General features: G+C 51.2%; 1 protein-coding gene across 3 annotated transcripts in view; it reads left to right on the top strand.

Moving 5' to 3' along the window:
• The first annotated feature begins 3,529 nt into the window (after nucleotides 1-3,529).
• The window catches only part of NEDD4L (NEDD4 like E3 ubiquitin protein ligase), a 78,542-nt gene continuing 67,246 nt past the window's right edge, over nucleotides 3,530-14,825 (top strand). For all 3 annotated transcript variants that reach the window (XM_021545354.2, XM_021545352.2, XM_021545351.2), the window contains exon 1: nucleotides 3,530-3,644. In XM_021545354.2, coding sequence (XP_021401029.1) covers nucleotides 3,597-3,644 — 48 coding nt within the window. In that variant the 5' untranslated portion in view covers nucleotides 3,530-3,596. The remainder of the gene's footprint in view (nucleotides 3,645-14,825) is intronic.

Raw genomic sequence — 14,825 nt, 5'->3', positions numbered from 1 at the left:
CTGGAATGAGTAATACAGCGTGAATAGAACATTCTAAATACCCCTTGGCAGTCACTGAAGTACAATAATCACGTAAAAGACACAGGAATTACCAAACTCCATGTGCAGCTGGTGCCACATCAAACCAAAGGGAGCCTTGTCTGGGTGATTTTCACCTCTGTGCTCCCATTTTGTATTTCACCAGAGATGTTGAGACCAAATAAATAATAAATTGAACAGCAAAAAGCAAGTCATTCTGGGCAGCCTCTGGCAGCAGTTTGCTCTCATAATGCTGTTTGTGAGCTGGAAGCATCCAGCTCATTTCCTAAAGAGCATTTTCTGCTTAGGTTGGGGCTCTATTAATCTGTTCAAGCCAATTCTCTAAAATCCAAACCATCTGTATTTGGGAAGATCATGGTTTATTTGGATTCTCTTTGTGTCTGCTGTCAGTAGATGATTAAAAGTACAGGGGATTTACAGGGTAAGGTCTCTCTACTGGCATGTTACAGTGACCTTCTAAGTAGCATCTCCCAATATTTGGGTAACAGCTGGTACAATTAAGTCCAGCAGCGAAACAAAGAACAGCCACAAATACTGGAAATGGCTGAGCTTTGGCAGTGTAGAATGGCTGCAAGGAGTGGGGAGGGCTGAGCTTTCACCAGGTGAGCGTTTCACCAGGTGTTTTACCGGCACTTTCAGAAGACTCCTTGTGAAACACACGGAAACGTTCAGGTAACACTTTTGTACCAGGGGTGCCTGGAATTTCCAGGGAAGTGGTGAGGCAGCCACTGGAGATCTGGCCCAGCGAGCCTCACATTGTCCCCATGCCCCGTGCCCGGGTGCCAGCCTGCCCCTGCTCCAGCTGCTGCTCCTGCATGCACCACTCGCAGGGGCTGCTGCATCCTCCCACTCCCACTGCTCCCTGTCCTGCACAGGCGGACGGAGCGCAGCTCCCATGGAGAACTGCCAGCCGTAAGACATACTAAATCTATTTTTCTCAGAAAACTGTAAATAATTCATGGGGCTTGGTTCTATAAAGAGGCCAGTATAAATCATCCCAGCTGCACCTGGAGATTTCTGATGTCAGCATTATCACATGAATTACATCTCTCCAGGGCCATCTATTACTGTAAACACAATTCCAAAGAGGAATTACGCATGTAGCATGTAAGGCAAACAAACAAGAAATCTTCAGCCTGGATTTGATACTAAAGCTTTGCAATCCACCTGAGTTGTTAGTGGCGCTAATTTTCTGCTCTGGCCTCAGAGATCCTTTCATTCTGCTCCTGTACAGGGGTATTTTTCCCTGAGGAGCACTTGTTGGTGGCAATGCTGGCTGACTGTGCACCACAAGCTGCCCACATGCTGTGAGGCGCAAGGAAAAAGCCACATGTGTGATTTTAGAGGGACAGGAACATGTGCTGCAGAAAAGATCTGGATTCTGAGATTTCCATGTATCACCATCTTGACCGTGCTGAGATTACAGTCCACATAGAGCTGTTGAATTGTACCAACTGTTTGTTTTTCATTCTGCCCTTCAGAAACAAACATTCTTGGATAGAACGATGGTTTCCAACTCCTGGCATCAGCACAGAAAGATATGGGAAGCAAAGAACTGAGTTGTGTTTATGGACTGAACGAAAGGACTCCTGAAATCCTGGTTCTCCATGGTATCCAGGGGATGAGCGGGGGCAAAGATGCTTCTGTTAAGGCAACCAAGTAGGTGAGTGTAAAGCAGGGGGGCAAAGCAACATCCAGAGTTGGGAATGGTCTGCTGAGCTTGGAACAAAGGGGAACCAAACTGGATCTATCTTGACAAGAGGCTTGTGGAACGAGCCTGGTGCCAGGCACTCCTGTGGACTCCATTGTCCGAGGGCTGGCCTTGGCCAGGCAAACAGGAGCAGTTTGGCCGTGCTGCTGGGGAAGCCCCTGCCTGGCCCTGCCCAGCACTGCACGTGTGTTTTATGGCCAGGAGGGACCCGTGGCAGTGCAAAGGCTGATGTCTCCCCAGGCTGGACTTTAACAGCTCGTGCTCGGCTCCCAGGCACTGCTGTCTGGGCAGAGGTCACATCCTTCCTGCCCCAGAAAGGGCTTTGGAAAGCCTGCAAAAACACTTTCTGGCCTAGTGCTGTGGAATGTCTCCAGAAAAAGGGGTCTCCTTTTCCCCGTTCTGCTCAGCTCTGTGAAACACAAGGTGGTACAAAGTACCTGAGCACACAGAGGCGGGCTGCTGAAGCCAGAGCCAGTGGCACTTGTCTGAAGCGCCCAGAACAGCCTTGTGTTGGCTCTGGTGACAGATCTGTCCCGTGCCAGTAGCCACACGTGCCTCTGGGAACATTGTGCACGCTAAAGCAAACATAGCAGAGCATAAACGTGTCTGGGCACCGCTGCCATTGAACTCCCTCAACAGCCTCCACTTAAGCACCACCGTACTGCCAGAGATCAAAAATAGGAGATTAGCGCAGGGAGGGGCACGGCTGGGGACAGAGCCAGCTCAGGCGCACAAAACAAATCAAAAGCTCGTTTAGAGCTGAAGCAGAACTTGATTTTGCCCAGAAGTGCCCTCACTCCAAGTGCCCACAGTGTTTGGTTTCCCTAAAACTCGTGATGGTGAGGGAAGAAATGTCACAGTGAGCGACCACCTCCGACTGCTCCGGAGAGCCGAGAGCAGCGGGGGCTTCGTTCCTGCCCATCCCGGTCCCGCGCGGGGACGCGGCCCGGGACACGGCCCGGGACACGGCCCGGGCCCGCGCGGGGAGCGCTCTCGCAGCCCAGCACCTGCGCTACCGCTCCCGCCCACTGGAGGGCGCCAGCCACACACGACCGCTGGCCCCGCGCGCATCCCTCGCGCCCCTCCCTCGCGCGCATGCCTCGTGCCCCTCCCTCGCGCCCCTCACGCCCCTCCCACGCACTTCGCGCGCATGCCTCGTGCCGCTCCCTCGCGCCCCTCACGCCCCTCCCACGCGCTTCGCGCGCATGGCTCGTGCCCCTCCCTCGCGCCCCTCACGCCCCTCCCACGCGCTTCGCGCGCATGCCTCGTGCCGCTCCCTCGCGCCCCTCACGCCCCTCCCACGCGCTTCGCGCGCATCCCTCGCGCCCCTCCCTCGCGCCCCTCACGCGCTTCGCGCCCCTCCCTCGCGCGCATGCCTCGCGCCTCTCCCTCACGCCCCTCACGCCCTTCACGCACCGCCCTCGCGCCCTTCGCGCCCTTCGCGCGCATCCCTCGCGCCTCTCCCTCACGCCCCTCGCGCCTCTCCCTCACGCTCCATTGTCTCCCCCCTCGCTCTCGCGGCTGCTCCTCGCGCCCCCTCACGGCCGTCCCTCGGGGCGGTGCGGGCGCGGAGCGCGGCTCCTCCCGCGCTTTGTGCCGCGCCCCGCCCGCCGCCGTTGGGCCGGCCCGGCGCTCTCCCCGCCCCACCGGCGCTCCCCGTCTCTGCGGCCGCGCTCGGCCCCGGCCCGGGCGGCGGCGGCAGCGCGGCCGGCCCCCGGCGGCCCCGCCCCCGGCCCTTTTCCGCCGGGCTCGGCTCCCGGCGCCTTCCGCCGCCCGCGGGCCAGCGGCGGCAGCAGCAGCAGGAGGCGGCGGCGGCGGGCGGCTCGGCGGGCCCGGGAGCGGCTCCATGGCGACCGCGGCGGCGGAACCGGTGTACGGGCTCTCGGAGGACGAGGTGGGTCGGCGCGGACGGGCTGGGTTGGGCTTGTGCCGGGGCCCCGTCGGCGGGAGCCGCGGCGGAGGTTCGGGAGCTGGGCGAAGGTCGACGTCCGGCCCGGGGGGCAAGCGCTGCCCGCCCCGCAGGGCTCCGCGCCCCGCCCGCAGCGGCCGCTTGCCCGGGGGCCCGGCCCGGGGAGCTCTGCCTGCACCCCAGGCAGGTGCGGCCGCCCGGAGCCTGCGGGTGCCTCGGCCGGGACGGCGGCGAACAAAGAGCCTCGGCCGGCGGTGCTGCGGGCGGGGGCGGCCGCCCCTCTCCGCCTCCTCCCCGCCGCGCTGCCGGTGTCCCCGGGGAGCGGCTGCCGGGCCGGTGCGCCGGGTACCGTGTCGTACACAGCCTGGCCCCAGTGCAGATGGAGCTGATAAGCGGGGTAGGACCCGCGATAACTAATCACCGCGTGCCGGCTTTATCAGCAGATGTCTGCTGCAGAATCAAACTAATCGTACAAGCATTAGAACAGTCCCGTTTACTTTAGGTGAATGTTAAAAATCTTACTTAATGCCCTTTTTGTTTCATTGCCTTGGTCAGGTTCCTTTTCTTAGGAGCCAGGATCATAGAGCATCAGCAATGGGCACGGCTGCATTATTGGGCTGCGGTTTCAGGGCTGTTAGGAGCGCACGTATATATTTTATTTTTACAGGAGTGAATAGTAATTGCAATAGCATTGTTTCTGGTTTTGTGGGGTTGAACACAACGGATGATGTGCCAGTCTGTTTGTGGTTTAGAAGAAACGTTAAAAGCATCTGCTCTGTGAAGCTGACAGTGTTTCTTACCTGGTGTATTTTAGCGGCAGTCTGGATGACTGTAATGTTTAATTCTCATTGGGAAGGAGGTTCCTGGGCAGGAGTGGGCGTTTTGATAAGGGGGGGTGTCATTCTGTTGTTGTTAAATTATAAAGCTGAGAGCAGAGTGATTGCAAATGCTCTGTATGTGTATGAAGGTAGGGGAGAGGAGAGGGCGTTGCAGGAGCATTGGGTGATGTAGATAGCGAGCACAACAGCAGAGGAGAACCTTCTCCTCCCTGGTTTGTTCCCATAAGCCTTCGTGTGAGCACAGAGCTGGCTGGCACCAGTCCCCAAGCAGCTTTGGGCCAGCTCCGGTGCATTGCCTTGCCCTGCAGGTAGCTGAGCCCACTGCAGGACCATCTGCAGGGCCCTACTTGCTCCGGAGGGCCTGCAGTAATCCTGCCCGCTCCTGTGCTCATCTTGCCTGCTCCTGGCCTGCTGGGGGCTTTGCACAGGCTTAGGGAACAGCTAAAGGCAGTGGGGTTTGCTGTCCCAGCATGGGCATTCCAAGACATTTGATTGGAGGTGCTTTTGTGCTTTTATTAGCACGTGTGATCTGTGAGGAAAAGGGAAACCTGGAGCCACCCTGCCAGGTCCCAGGGAGGTGGCTGAGAACATCATGCTGGAGCTTGGCTGCTGCTTTTTCTGTTCTGCGTGCGCTTGGCTGTGTCTTTTGTCCCTGCCTCCTGCCTTGACATATGCTGGTACTTGCACAGAATGCTAAAGAGAAATGGATACAGGGAGAAATCTGCTGGCTGCTCTCACCTTGGCTTGGAGGTGGAGGGATTTTGGGACAGCAGGGGCTGTTCCTGCCATGATGCTCAGCCCTAGCAGGTGCTGAGGACTTGGCCTGTGGAGCGGTGGGTGAGGAGATGTGTTTGTCAGTCATCTCCCGAGGTAAAACCAAGCAGTTAGAAAAGGAGCTGCTGGGAAAGGAACAGCTCTGGTCTCTCAGCAGTGACCGATGTCACAGCTGCAGTGATGACCACAGCCACACTGCCTGAGGGACAGCAGACTGTGCTTTGTTCCTGCTTTGCTATGCATCTGCTGATGCTGGACACTTCTCAGGAAGAGCAGAAACCATTTAAAACTACACAAATGGAAATAGGATGGAAGAAGGAGGGAAAAGGGGCTGAGGGAGGGGTGGCGAGGAGAAGGGTGCAGGCGATACAGCCTGTTGGGCTGTAGTTTCATGGCCCTGAGAGCCTGACCCACTGTTGAGTCTCTAGTAATGGGTGGAGGAGAGAGCATGGAGGAGGGGAGGATGGTCTCTCTCAGGAGGGTGGCTGTAAGAAAGCTCTGGTAAAGGTGAAGTTCAAGTGGGCTGAGGAGGGTGTGCTGGCAGTTCTCTGCATGCTGGCCTGTGTGGGTAATGACTTCCCTCTAGCATTGGCCTGGACTTGGCTCATCATTTTTTGGAAAGCAGAGCTCTATTAGCTGTGAGAGGCTGAGTGGCATATGTGGACATATTCAGCCTATTCATTTCCTTTGTTTCTGCCTAGGTTTGAAATGCAGTTTGCAGATCTGCTGTAAATGGGTTTTGGAGGGCTTTGAGTTGGCCTTGTGTAGTGCTTCCACTCCTGGCACATTTGCTGATTGGAAAATGCAGTGATTTACATGCAAGCTGGACTTGCTGAGTGGCTCTCCAGAGAGAGAGAACCAGCAATCTCCTATAGACCAGAGGCGCAGGCTTCCCTCCTGCTTGCACAGCTGATGTGTGTGTGGTGGGCATGGAGCAGGCCCAGGCTGCGCGTGTGCAGACTATGGGCCTGCACTTATCCCTGTGGGTAGCTGTGGTTCACAGGGCTGCCTTCCATGTGAATTGTTCTGTTTTGCCCAAGGTCTCTGATAGGTGTTGGAACACTAGGCCTTTTGGGGATTTGGGGCTCACTGAGTCACAGGGGATGAGCCAACCTTTGCAGTTTTTCATGGCAGATGTTGTGTTCATAGATCAGCCTCCTTGAAAACCTGAATTGTAAAGTGTTTTATATTAATTAGTTAAAATGAGTTGTAAATCAGATTCATACCCTGCCAGTTTTTCACTGTCAGGATGACCTCAGCACTGGGCCAGGCTGCCCAGAGGGTATTGGACCTCCATCCTTGGGGCTGTTTGGAACCATGGGGACACAGGCCTGAGCAGCCAGCTCTGGATTAAGCAGGGGGTGGGCCGGGTGATCTTCAGGGGCTTGTGTCAACCTCAGCCTCTTTGTGATTCTGTGAAATAATATTTATACAGGCTCCTGAAAGTTTAGGTGCTTTCATGCAATCTCTAAATAACAGTGTATATAAAAACTTACAGCCCTTCGTAGCGGAAGATAATTGTGAATGAAGTGCACCTCTTTTTTGCTTCAGCTTGGGTTTCTTGAGAGTCAGATATTGCCCACACAAATCCACAAATATTTTGCTTTCTTAGTGTCCTTGGATGGAAGCAAAACTTGCAGCTCCTCAGAACTTGTTTGCTTTAATTAAAAAGGGAAATTTAGAAAAAAGATCCTTGAAGAGTGTCTTTTTATACTTTAAAATATTTGGGGGAAAAGCGGTTCATATGTGAAACTGCTCTCTGCAGTTTCAGCATTCTTCTCTTTTCAAGTTCTATTCAACTTCTGTGACTTATGATTGAGTCAATTGGAATTAGAAGCTTCCTACTGAGATGACATTTTGTCATGCCTTAGAAATTGTCTAAAGGATCTTAGGTTCCTGAAAAATATCACAATGTGTGAGATACAATCCCATATGCCTCAAAATAAATAATTCTGTGTGTAGTTACTGTAGCCTAACCTTTCATCTTAGTTCTGGTGTGCTATGCTGGGCAAAGCCTTGTCCTTGAAGAGTGAATCCTGAAGGATTTGTCAGGACCTCAGGAGCCAGTGTGGTGCTTCACTTTACCGAGACACACTTAGGGGAAAGGGAAACAAACCCACCTCTGAGTATGATGGAAATGGTTCCTATGGACAGGATGGATTCCTGTAAAGCAGAGGCTCACCTGTGCTGGATCTGACATCAAGGTAAGGAATAAGCCAAGATTTGCCACAGTGGTGCTGTGGTGAAATGCAGCTTGTGCTGTGATGGATGAACTGTCTGTGCAAACTGTTTCAGACTGAGGCATATGGAAGGTCGGCTTTTGTGCCTCGTGTTTACATGTTCCTGATGGGTTTGTTGCTCTGGAATTATCTCCCTTGAGGGTGTCTCCTTCCGGCTACTCGAGTGTCATGTTAACGGATCCATGAGATGGGGCTGCAAAGGCCTTGAGAAGATGTTATTTCTCATAATCAGCAGGATTTGCTGGGGAGGAAAAGGGCTGCAATTTTCCCCCCCTCCCTGGACTTGGTAACAGCAGTGACATGTGGGAGTTCAGGGCCAGATTTCTCTACTTTGCATTCGAAGCAAACCATAAACTTTGGAAGTAATGGCAATGCTGAGTTGTTGGGGCAGTGTCAGCGTCGTAGATGGCTGCAGTTATATTTCAGGTGATGTTTCCTGTTGTGTGGTCTCGGTGGTGAGGCTGTACCTTGCAGCTCACCTGGCTTCTGCACTGTGCTGGCACAGCCAGCGATATTTCCTGAGCCCGGGCTGTCCCCACGGAGCCCCTGCCAGGAGTGGTGCTTGGGAGGGGTTCCAGAGCCCTGTCCCTTCATCGCACTGGTTCCCAGCTCAGCTCCTGGAGCAGCACTGGAGCACCGGGCACTGTGGCACTGGAAGAGCGCTACCAGGGCCCTGATGTGCTGGAGAAGCAGCTTTTGGGCTGCTGTGGCTCCTCAGCTGTGAGATGGAGAGGGGCGGTGCGGGGGGCCAGTCTGCCCAGGGATGTACCCCTGGCCCCATGAGCTCCAGCCCAACCCACTGTGTTCTTGAAACCTGGAAGCTTTATGTGAAGAAAACCTTGAGTTCCTTGAGCAGATGCACCCTTTGTCACTACCACTGAACATAGACCCTTTAAATCAGAGCTCTGCCAGTTACATAAAAGCCTCACTCTGCTATCTGAGTGTGAGAGGGGCCTCCCTTGGTCACAGCACTGACAGTGTCTTAGCAATAAGCAATTCAGAATAGTGACTTTTTTATTGACCCTGAATTGTTTTTATAGACTCTGAAGTGCACTAGCTTCAGGGATAGCATGTAAACCTTAAATGATGATTAAAAAGTCCAGGTAAGGAAGTATTTCATAAATGACAGGGCTTGCATATCTACTTGTGTGGCAGAATATCAAAATAGGCTGTGGTTCTTAGGAGGTCAATAGATTTTTATAACAGCCTGCATTTTAAAACAGCTTTTGATGAATTATCGGCATGTTTTGGTCACTAGTGCTGACACTAAGTAAATTCTAGTTTTATTATAAAATGAATATAAAGACATTGAAGGAGGCTTGTATGAACATGAGGTAGACAAGGAATGTTAGTTTTAGCTATAACCCCATTCAGAGATGGCTCTGTCTCCCCTGGCTGTTGTCTGTCCTCTAAGGGTGGTATGCAGGTTAGTGCAACCCGTGGTTCCGCTCCTGCCTTTGGGAAGGGAAGCATGCCATGGGTTTCATGTGAAGGGCTGGCCGTTGGAGGGCACTGTGTAATGGGAAATGGGAACTCGAGGTTTTCCTCTGCTCCTGCACAGGGGCCATTTTCCTGGGAAACAAACATAGACTGGGAGCCTCACACCTGTTGATGAGCAGGCACCTCACCCCCGGGGCACAGCTTGCACTAGGAGTTAGGGTTTACAGGTCTCTGACGAGATTTTTTGTGTTTTGTTTTGCAAACATCACCAGGCATGGTACGAGTGCCGAATGAGCTTATTATCCGAAGGGAATCTGTGTTAAACCTTAGGATATTGTGGGAAGAGTTCACCCCTGCAGCTTCTAGGCTGCAGTTGTGTCTCCAGCCAGTGCAAGGTTCTGTGTTATATAATACTTATCCTTTCTGAACCAAAGACAGTTCCAGGTGCAAGGTGGGCTGCCTGTACAGGTGCTTTAGGATCCAGAGGCTGCATCAGAGGTGGTGGTGTGGGTGCAGCCTGGTGGCAGCTTACTGATTTCTGTTGGATTTGGCCAAATTGAAAACCTCTCAGTCCCAGAATATTGGATGGGGCCAAGACCTTTGCGTAATTAAACTCTGCAATATAAACTGGGACTTGTGAGCAAGCTGGAAACTTCCAGGCCCTGTAATAGCAGTGAGGGCTGGATTATCCAACAACTTCAGTCAACAGAAAGTTGTAGATGGGATAGCAATGCGCAGAAGTAGCTTGATTTAATTACAATTAAATTTTGGTGTTGGTAAACAAGAAAGCTCATTAACTTCCATAAATTTCTCCATCTTTTGCTTACACTGCTACTTCCTCTTAAATATTTCATTGTGTTGAATAGGAGGGCTTTACTGTAGCAGTATAAGTGCTGCTGGGCAGTTCTGTCCCTTGCAGAAAGAAATGCTGTGTAATCTTGTGTACACTGTTATTTTGGGTAAGCTAGGGAGGAATGTGGCACGGGTTGGGTGACTCCTAGCTCGAGCACTGGGAGGAAGGAATGTGGTTTTACTGCTGGCATGTTCAGCTCAGGACTGGAGTTACTGCCAGGTCAATACTAACACCTGACAGGGTTTACCTGGGACTGGAACTGTGGCTCTCAGCAGTATCCAAAACACTGTCATGCCAACTTTTTCCAGCATGGTGTTCTTAAACTGCCCAGTTTCTAGTGCTGGAGTGTTCCCTTCCCCTGCTTCCGCTGTCTTTTCCTCTGCCGTTCCAGAAAGAAGAAAACCAAATCCTTAGGAAAGGGATTGTTTTCTGTAGAGAACTAGTAATTAATTTTAAAATAAGAGATGTGGCTAAATTGCACAGGCCTGGAACCTAATTGCAGTTAAAATAGTTAAAAACAGGCCAACCTACAAAAAACAACTCAAAGTCCCAATAAAACAAATCCAGAAAGTTGATTTCTGAGATGGATTACAGAATGCATTGAGATGTATTATGTCTGCTGGATGATGTCTTGACTGGGCAACAGACTTGGTGTGTATATTTGTAATTGTTCATTTTTTTTCCTCTCTCCATTTGACCATAATTCCCGCTTGCTGGCAGGCTATAGGTGTTTGTCAGAATCCTGATTTCTAGGATTTAGGAACCTTGTCTGTAATAGAAATAAACATCTCCAGTTGTGAGAACACTGGCTATTCTGAGGAATCACTTCATGAATGAGTTGGGCTTTGCCATTAGCAACTTATTTTTGTGCCTCACTGCACAGATCAGTGTGGCTGTATTTGTGTCCTGCCAGCTCAAGTCAGGTTTTCCTTGTTTGCATGTAGTTTATCTGCTGGAGAGAAGCAGAACAATTTGGAACAGGGAGCACAACAGTGTCATCCTCTCTCCTTTGGCAGATCCTAGTGTTGAATAATCCTGTCTTGAGGGTGGAAGTATATTCCTGTAATCTGTGTTGCTTTTAATTGAAAGCAGTTCAAAGTTTGACTCTCCTTAAGCGTCTTTATGTTATGTAGATGATGACACCGAATTCATGGCAGGATTTTGTAGAGATGAGGGTGATGAGTAGTGTGCAGGAGAAGGTGTCCTGAGATAACTCCCTCATGGATGGTCTGTTTGGAAATTGCTGTGGTGGGGAACATCTGCTTTTGGCCTCTTCCTGGTGGCACTGGATGTAAGGTTTGGAGCGTGCTGCTCTGGAAGCCATGTGGACAAAAATGAAGTCCACACAGAAGGGCTGGGTTTTGGAGTGGGTAAGAGGAGGCCAAGCTGAGACCATGGGCGATGGAGAAAGCCCAGGTGCCTGGAAATGAGGCTGTACTGGTTGCTCCCATCAGAGGTACTTTAGCCTGATTTATTCAAATGAACCAAATGTGGATTTATGGATTGGATGTACTACAGGGCTGCCTGTTGTGACTGTCTATTTAGCACTGGGCCCTTGTGGCACAGTTGGGTGTGTAGTGCGCTGAGGATCTTCAGCTGGTGCTGATATGTGCTGAGGATCTTCAGCTGGGGCTGATATGTGCTGAGGATCTTCAGCTGGGGCTGATTTGTGCTGAGGATCTTCTTCAGCTGGTGCTGATTTGTGCTGAGGATCTTCAGCAGAGGGAGTTGAAGCTGATGCCTTCTGGAGCAGCCCACACAAATGCAGTGGATCTGCCCTGCTGAAAGAGAGATACTGCTTTCTCTTGTACACTCTGGGACTACCAGTGGACGTGGACAGCATCCCATCTCTTTGCAGGGCTGTTGAATTGCAGTAACTTCTGGAATTGCAGTAACTTCTGGAAAGGTGATGAAAGTCAGAGGTATGTGGCATGAGCTGCTGGGGTGGTGGTGGAGGTGTGTGTGTGAAGGGAGGGTAGGGAACCTGCTCTTTGGTGGCCGTGAGCTGTGACATTGGCTGTGTGGGTCTCATGAATCCAGAGGTTTATCTAGAATCCTGACCCTGATGGAGTCTGGCAAGTTTGTCTAAAAGCAGAGTGTTAAATGGATGAATTCCCTAGCAAACAAGTGTAGTTTTTAACCTTTCTTTAAAGATTTCTTGAGTTGACCATTCCTATTGTTTGTGGTGAAGGGAGTGGTAAGGGCGAGAAGTGGCGAGTGGACAAAACTGTGAATTTGGGCTTTGTGCTTGTGCTGATTCAGCCTCATTAACAAAGCGACAGCTTTGCTGTGCAGTGATGAGCAATGGATGTGCTTCTTTAAACTCTGCTCTTAGTACAATGCTTGCTAAGAGGCTTGTGGGAGATGAGAGCATTCTCGTTAAAAACTAGCTATTCCCAGGGCACTGGTAGCCTTCGAGTGCCAGAGGTGTGTTTTCCTTCCTCAGAAGCCGCTTTCTGGTTGTGTGCATGACATCAGGACTCCAGCAGTTCTGCTGAGTGCTCACTGGAGGTGCAGCGACCTGAGAGCTGGGCAGGAACAGGGAGAGACTTCCCCTGGCACCAGGGAGGCTGGCTGGAGGTCTGGAAACCAGAGCTGGATGTGGGCCTTTAGGAGAGATAACAGGCAGTGAACCTGAATGGATTGTTCTCTTTTTACAGTAGCACTTAGATATCTTTTCCAAATTTTCTTTTTTGTACGAGGTGGATTATCCTGATGCTCCTGTTACCTCTCTTATCCAGAAGCTCTTCTCATTCTGTATTCTTATTAGCATGATAAAAAACCTGTTGCATTTTCCTCCCCGGTGCTGAGGCTGAGATTTTATGTATTCCTGTTTAGGGCCAGCTGCATCCCAAGGGTGGTGGCTGTGCCACTCTGGAACCCCAGAATGGGACAGGTGGTTGCAGACCCCCCTGTTCTGCAGGTCCTGTGCTGGGCATGTCTGACCAGGCTGGGAGCAAGGTCAGAGTTGTTTTTTCCAGGGATATCCTGCAGCTGTACTAGAGGTTGTGCCAAATCAAGTTGCAGTCAGGTTTTGGTTATGTCTTAACTAGTTTCTGTTGTAGTTTGAAAGTCAAACATTGTAAAGCAGACTGTGCTAAATAGTTACAGGCTGGGTGTGGATTACCTGCCAGGTCATTTGTCACCATGTTCCTGCATGCTCCTAATGCAAGATCCTGACAGAGCCCTTTTGGAAGCTGTTGGAACCAGGGCCCTTCACAACTGTTAGTGACTAGCCTCAAAGTCTGCAGAGTTAAGAATGCTGGAGTTTGTAGCTAATGTGTTTTCAAGTCCTATGGTGACCTTCTCATATCATGTTCCTACCTGTGTCACTTTTTTCCTTAGAATGTTGTCCAAAATTTGGCTTGGAACTGGTGCATGTTTTAAAACATTTCAGTCACAGCTTTAATCACTGTTTCAATTTACATTGTTATTAAATGCCTCTTAACAGTGCTTGAATTGATTTAGTAAAACCCTGAGCGGTTTCTTCAGGCTGCTGACATCATGAGACTCTACCTTTAATCCCTAGTGCTGCTGTCATTTTATTCTGGGTCTGGTCAGTTCAGTTTTGAGCTACTTGTACCTATATTTGTGTTTCTTCATTTCACTCCAGTGAGAGATGATCATCTGTAATTTAGTGCAGGCACCTGTATCCTGGGCCAGTGCATGCTGCTGGCTCCCAGCAGCTCTCAAGTGTCTGTGCCCTACAGGGGGTGAATTTGTTGTTTCAAATTCCCAAAACTTGGACAGGAAGTAGATCCTGTGGGAGTGGGAGGGCAGAGGTGAGTGCTGAAATGGCTGCTGCAGCCAGTACCTGGTGAGGGAAATCACTTATTACTTGCCACTTCTGGTCACCTCTGTGTGTTGGATGCCAGAACTGTAGCATCTGGGAAGTGAAGTTGGGGTCCCCAGCCTGGTGTCACTGCAGGCTGGAGCACATGTATATCTATCTAGCCTTTGATAAGACTGGAATGTGCTACAGGAGCTAACTGTTGCTGTGAAAACTGTCTGGTTTTGGTGGTTTAGAATCTCCTGATGTTTATTAGGAAGGTGAGGCAGTGCTGGAGCTGATCCCCCAGCCTGGAATTGTACACCAGGGCTGGTGGACACCACGGTTGTCACATAGGTGTTGCTGGATGTGTGACCTGCGGTAGCTGCCATCAGGAGGTGAAACAGGCTCTACTTGTGTCCTGGGGCTGACATGGCTCCCCAAGGCATCTCCTGCTGGCTTGTCTCTGGGGTGTTGGGCACTGGGGCTGCCCTGGGGATAGGCTGACGCCAAGGACTGGGGCACTGTCCCCGTCCTGGAGGCCAGAGCTGGCAGAACGCTGCCTCCCACAGCTGGCCTTTGGTCCAGACAGGTTGTATGGGGAAGACAGCTGGTCAGGAGGAGCACATGCTGTGTGTGTGTTTGTGCTCCCTGTGAATGCAGTATGTCTGAAAATCCAGGACCTCTGTGTGGTAAAAGCTGTTTACAGCTCTTACTGGGGCTTCCCGAATTCCTCTCGCTCTGGCATTTACCTGGGTCTTGTGTTTTCTGTGGGCATGGTTGGTGGTCTCGGTTCTGCTGCCCACTGTCCTCTCACTTGTGTCCCTGGGGCTCAGTGCTAAACTCAAGAGCGAGCAGACACTGAGGGGCCAGCGTGGAGGTCTTTACTATGAGCGGCTTATGCCCAGCAATGGGGGCAATTCTTGACCTTTGGATTTCATCTCTGATCTCCTGTTGCAGTCTTTGCTCTCAGATAGAGATGGTACTCCCTGCAGTTTCCAGGGGACTTTTTAATGTTGTGTCAGTCCTTGGAGTGATGCCGCTCCGACTGGAACATCCTTGCTGTTTCAATGACACTAAGGAAATTTTTCTTTCTGAGACATCTCAAGTCTTCTAGCCAGATGGAAAGACAGGATTGTGGCTAATTGAGACAGGACAACCTGCACTGTATGATCACCTCTGAAAGCTTTTTCATGGAGAAACTCCCCTTCCCCCTCTCCTTCCTAATATTCCATAAATGTTTTCAGTGCT

Source organism: Lonchura striata, chromosome Z, assembly GCF_046129695.1.
Source record: "Lonchura striata isolate bLonStr1 chromosome Z, bLonStr1.mat, whole genome shotgun sequence".
Lineage (NCBI taxonomy): Eukaryota > Metazoa > Chordata > Aves > Passeriformes > Estrildidae > Lonchura > Lonchura striata.
This window is presented reverse-complemented; position numbering and strand designations above follow the sequence as displayed.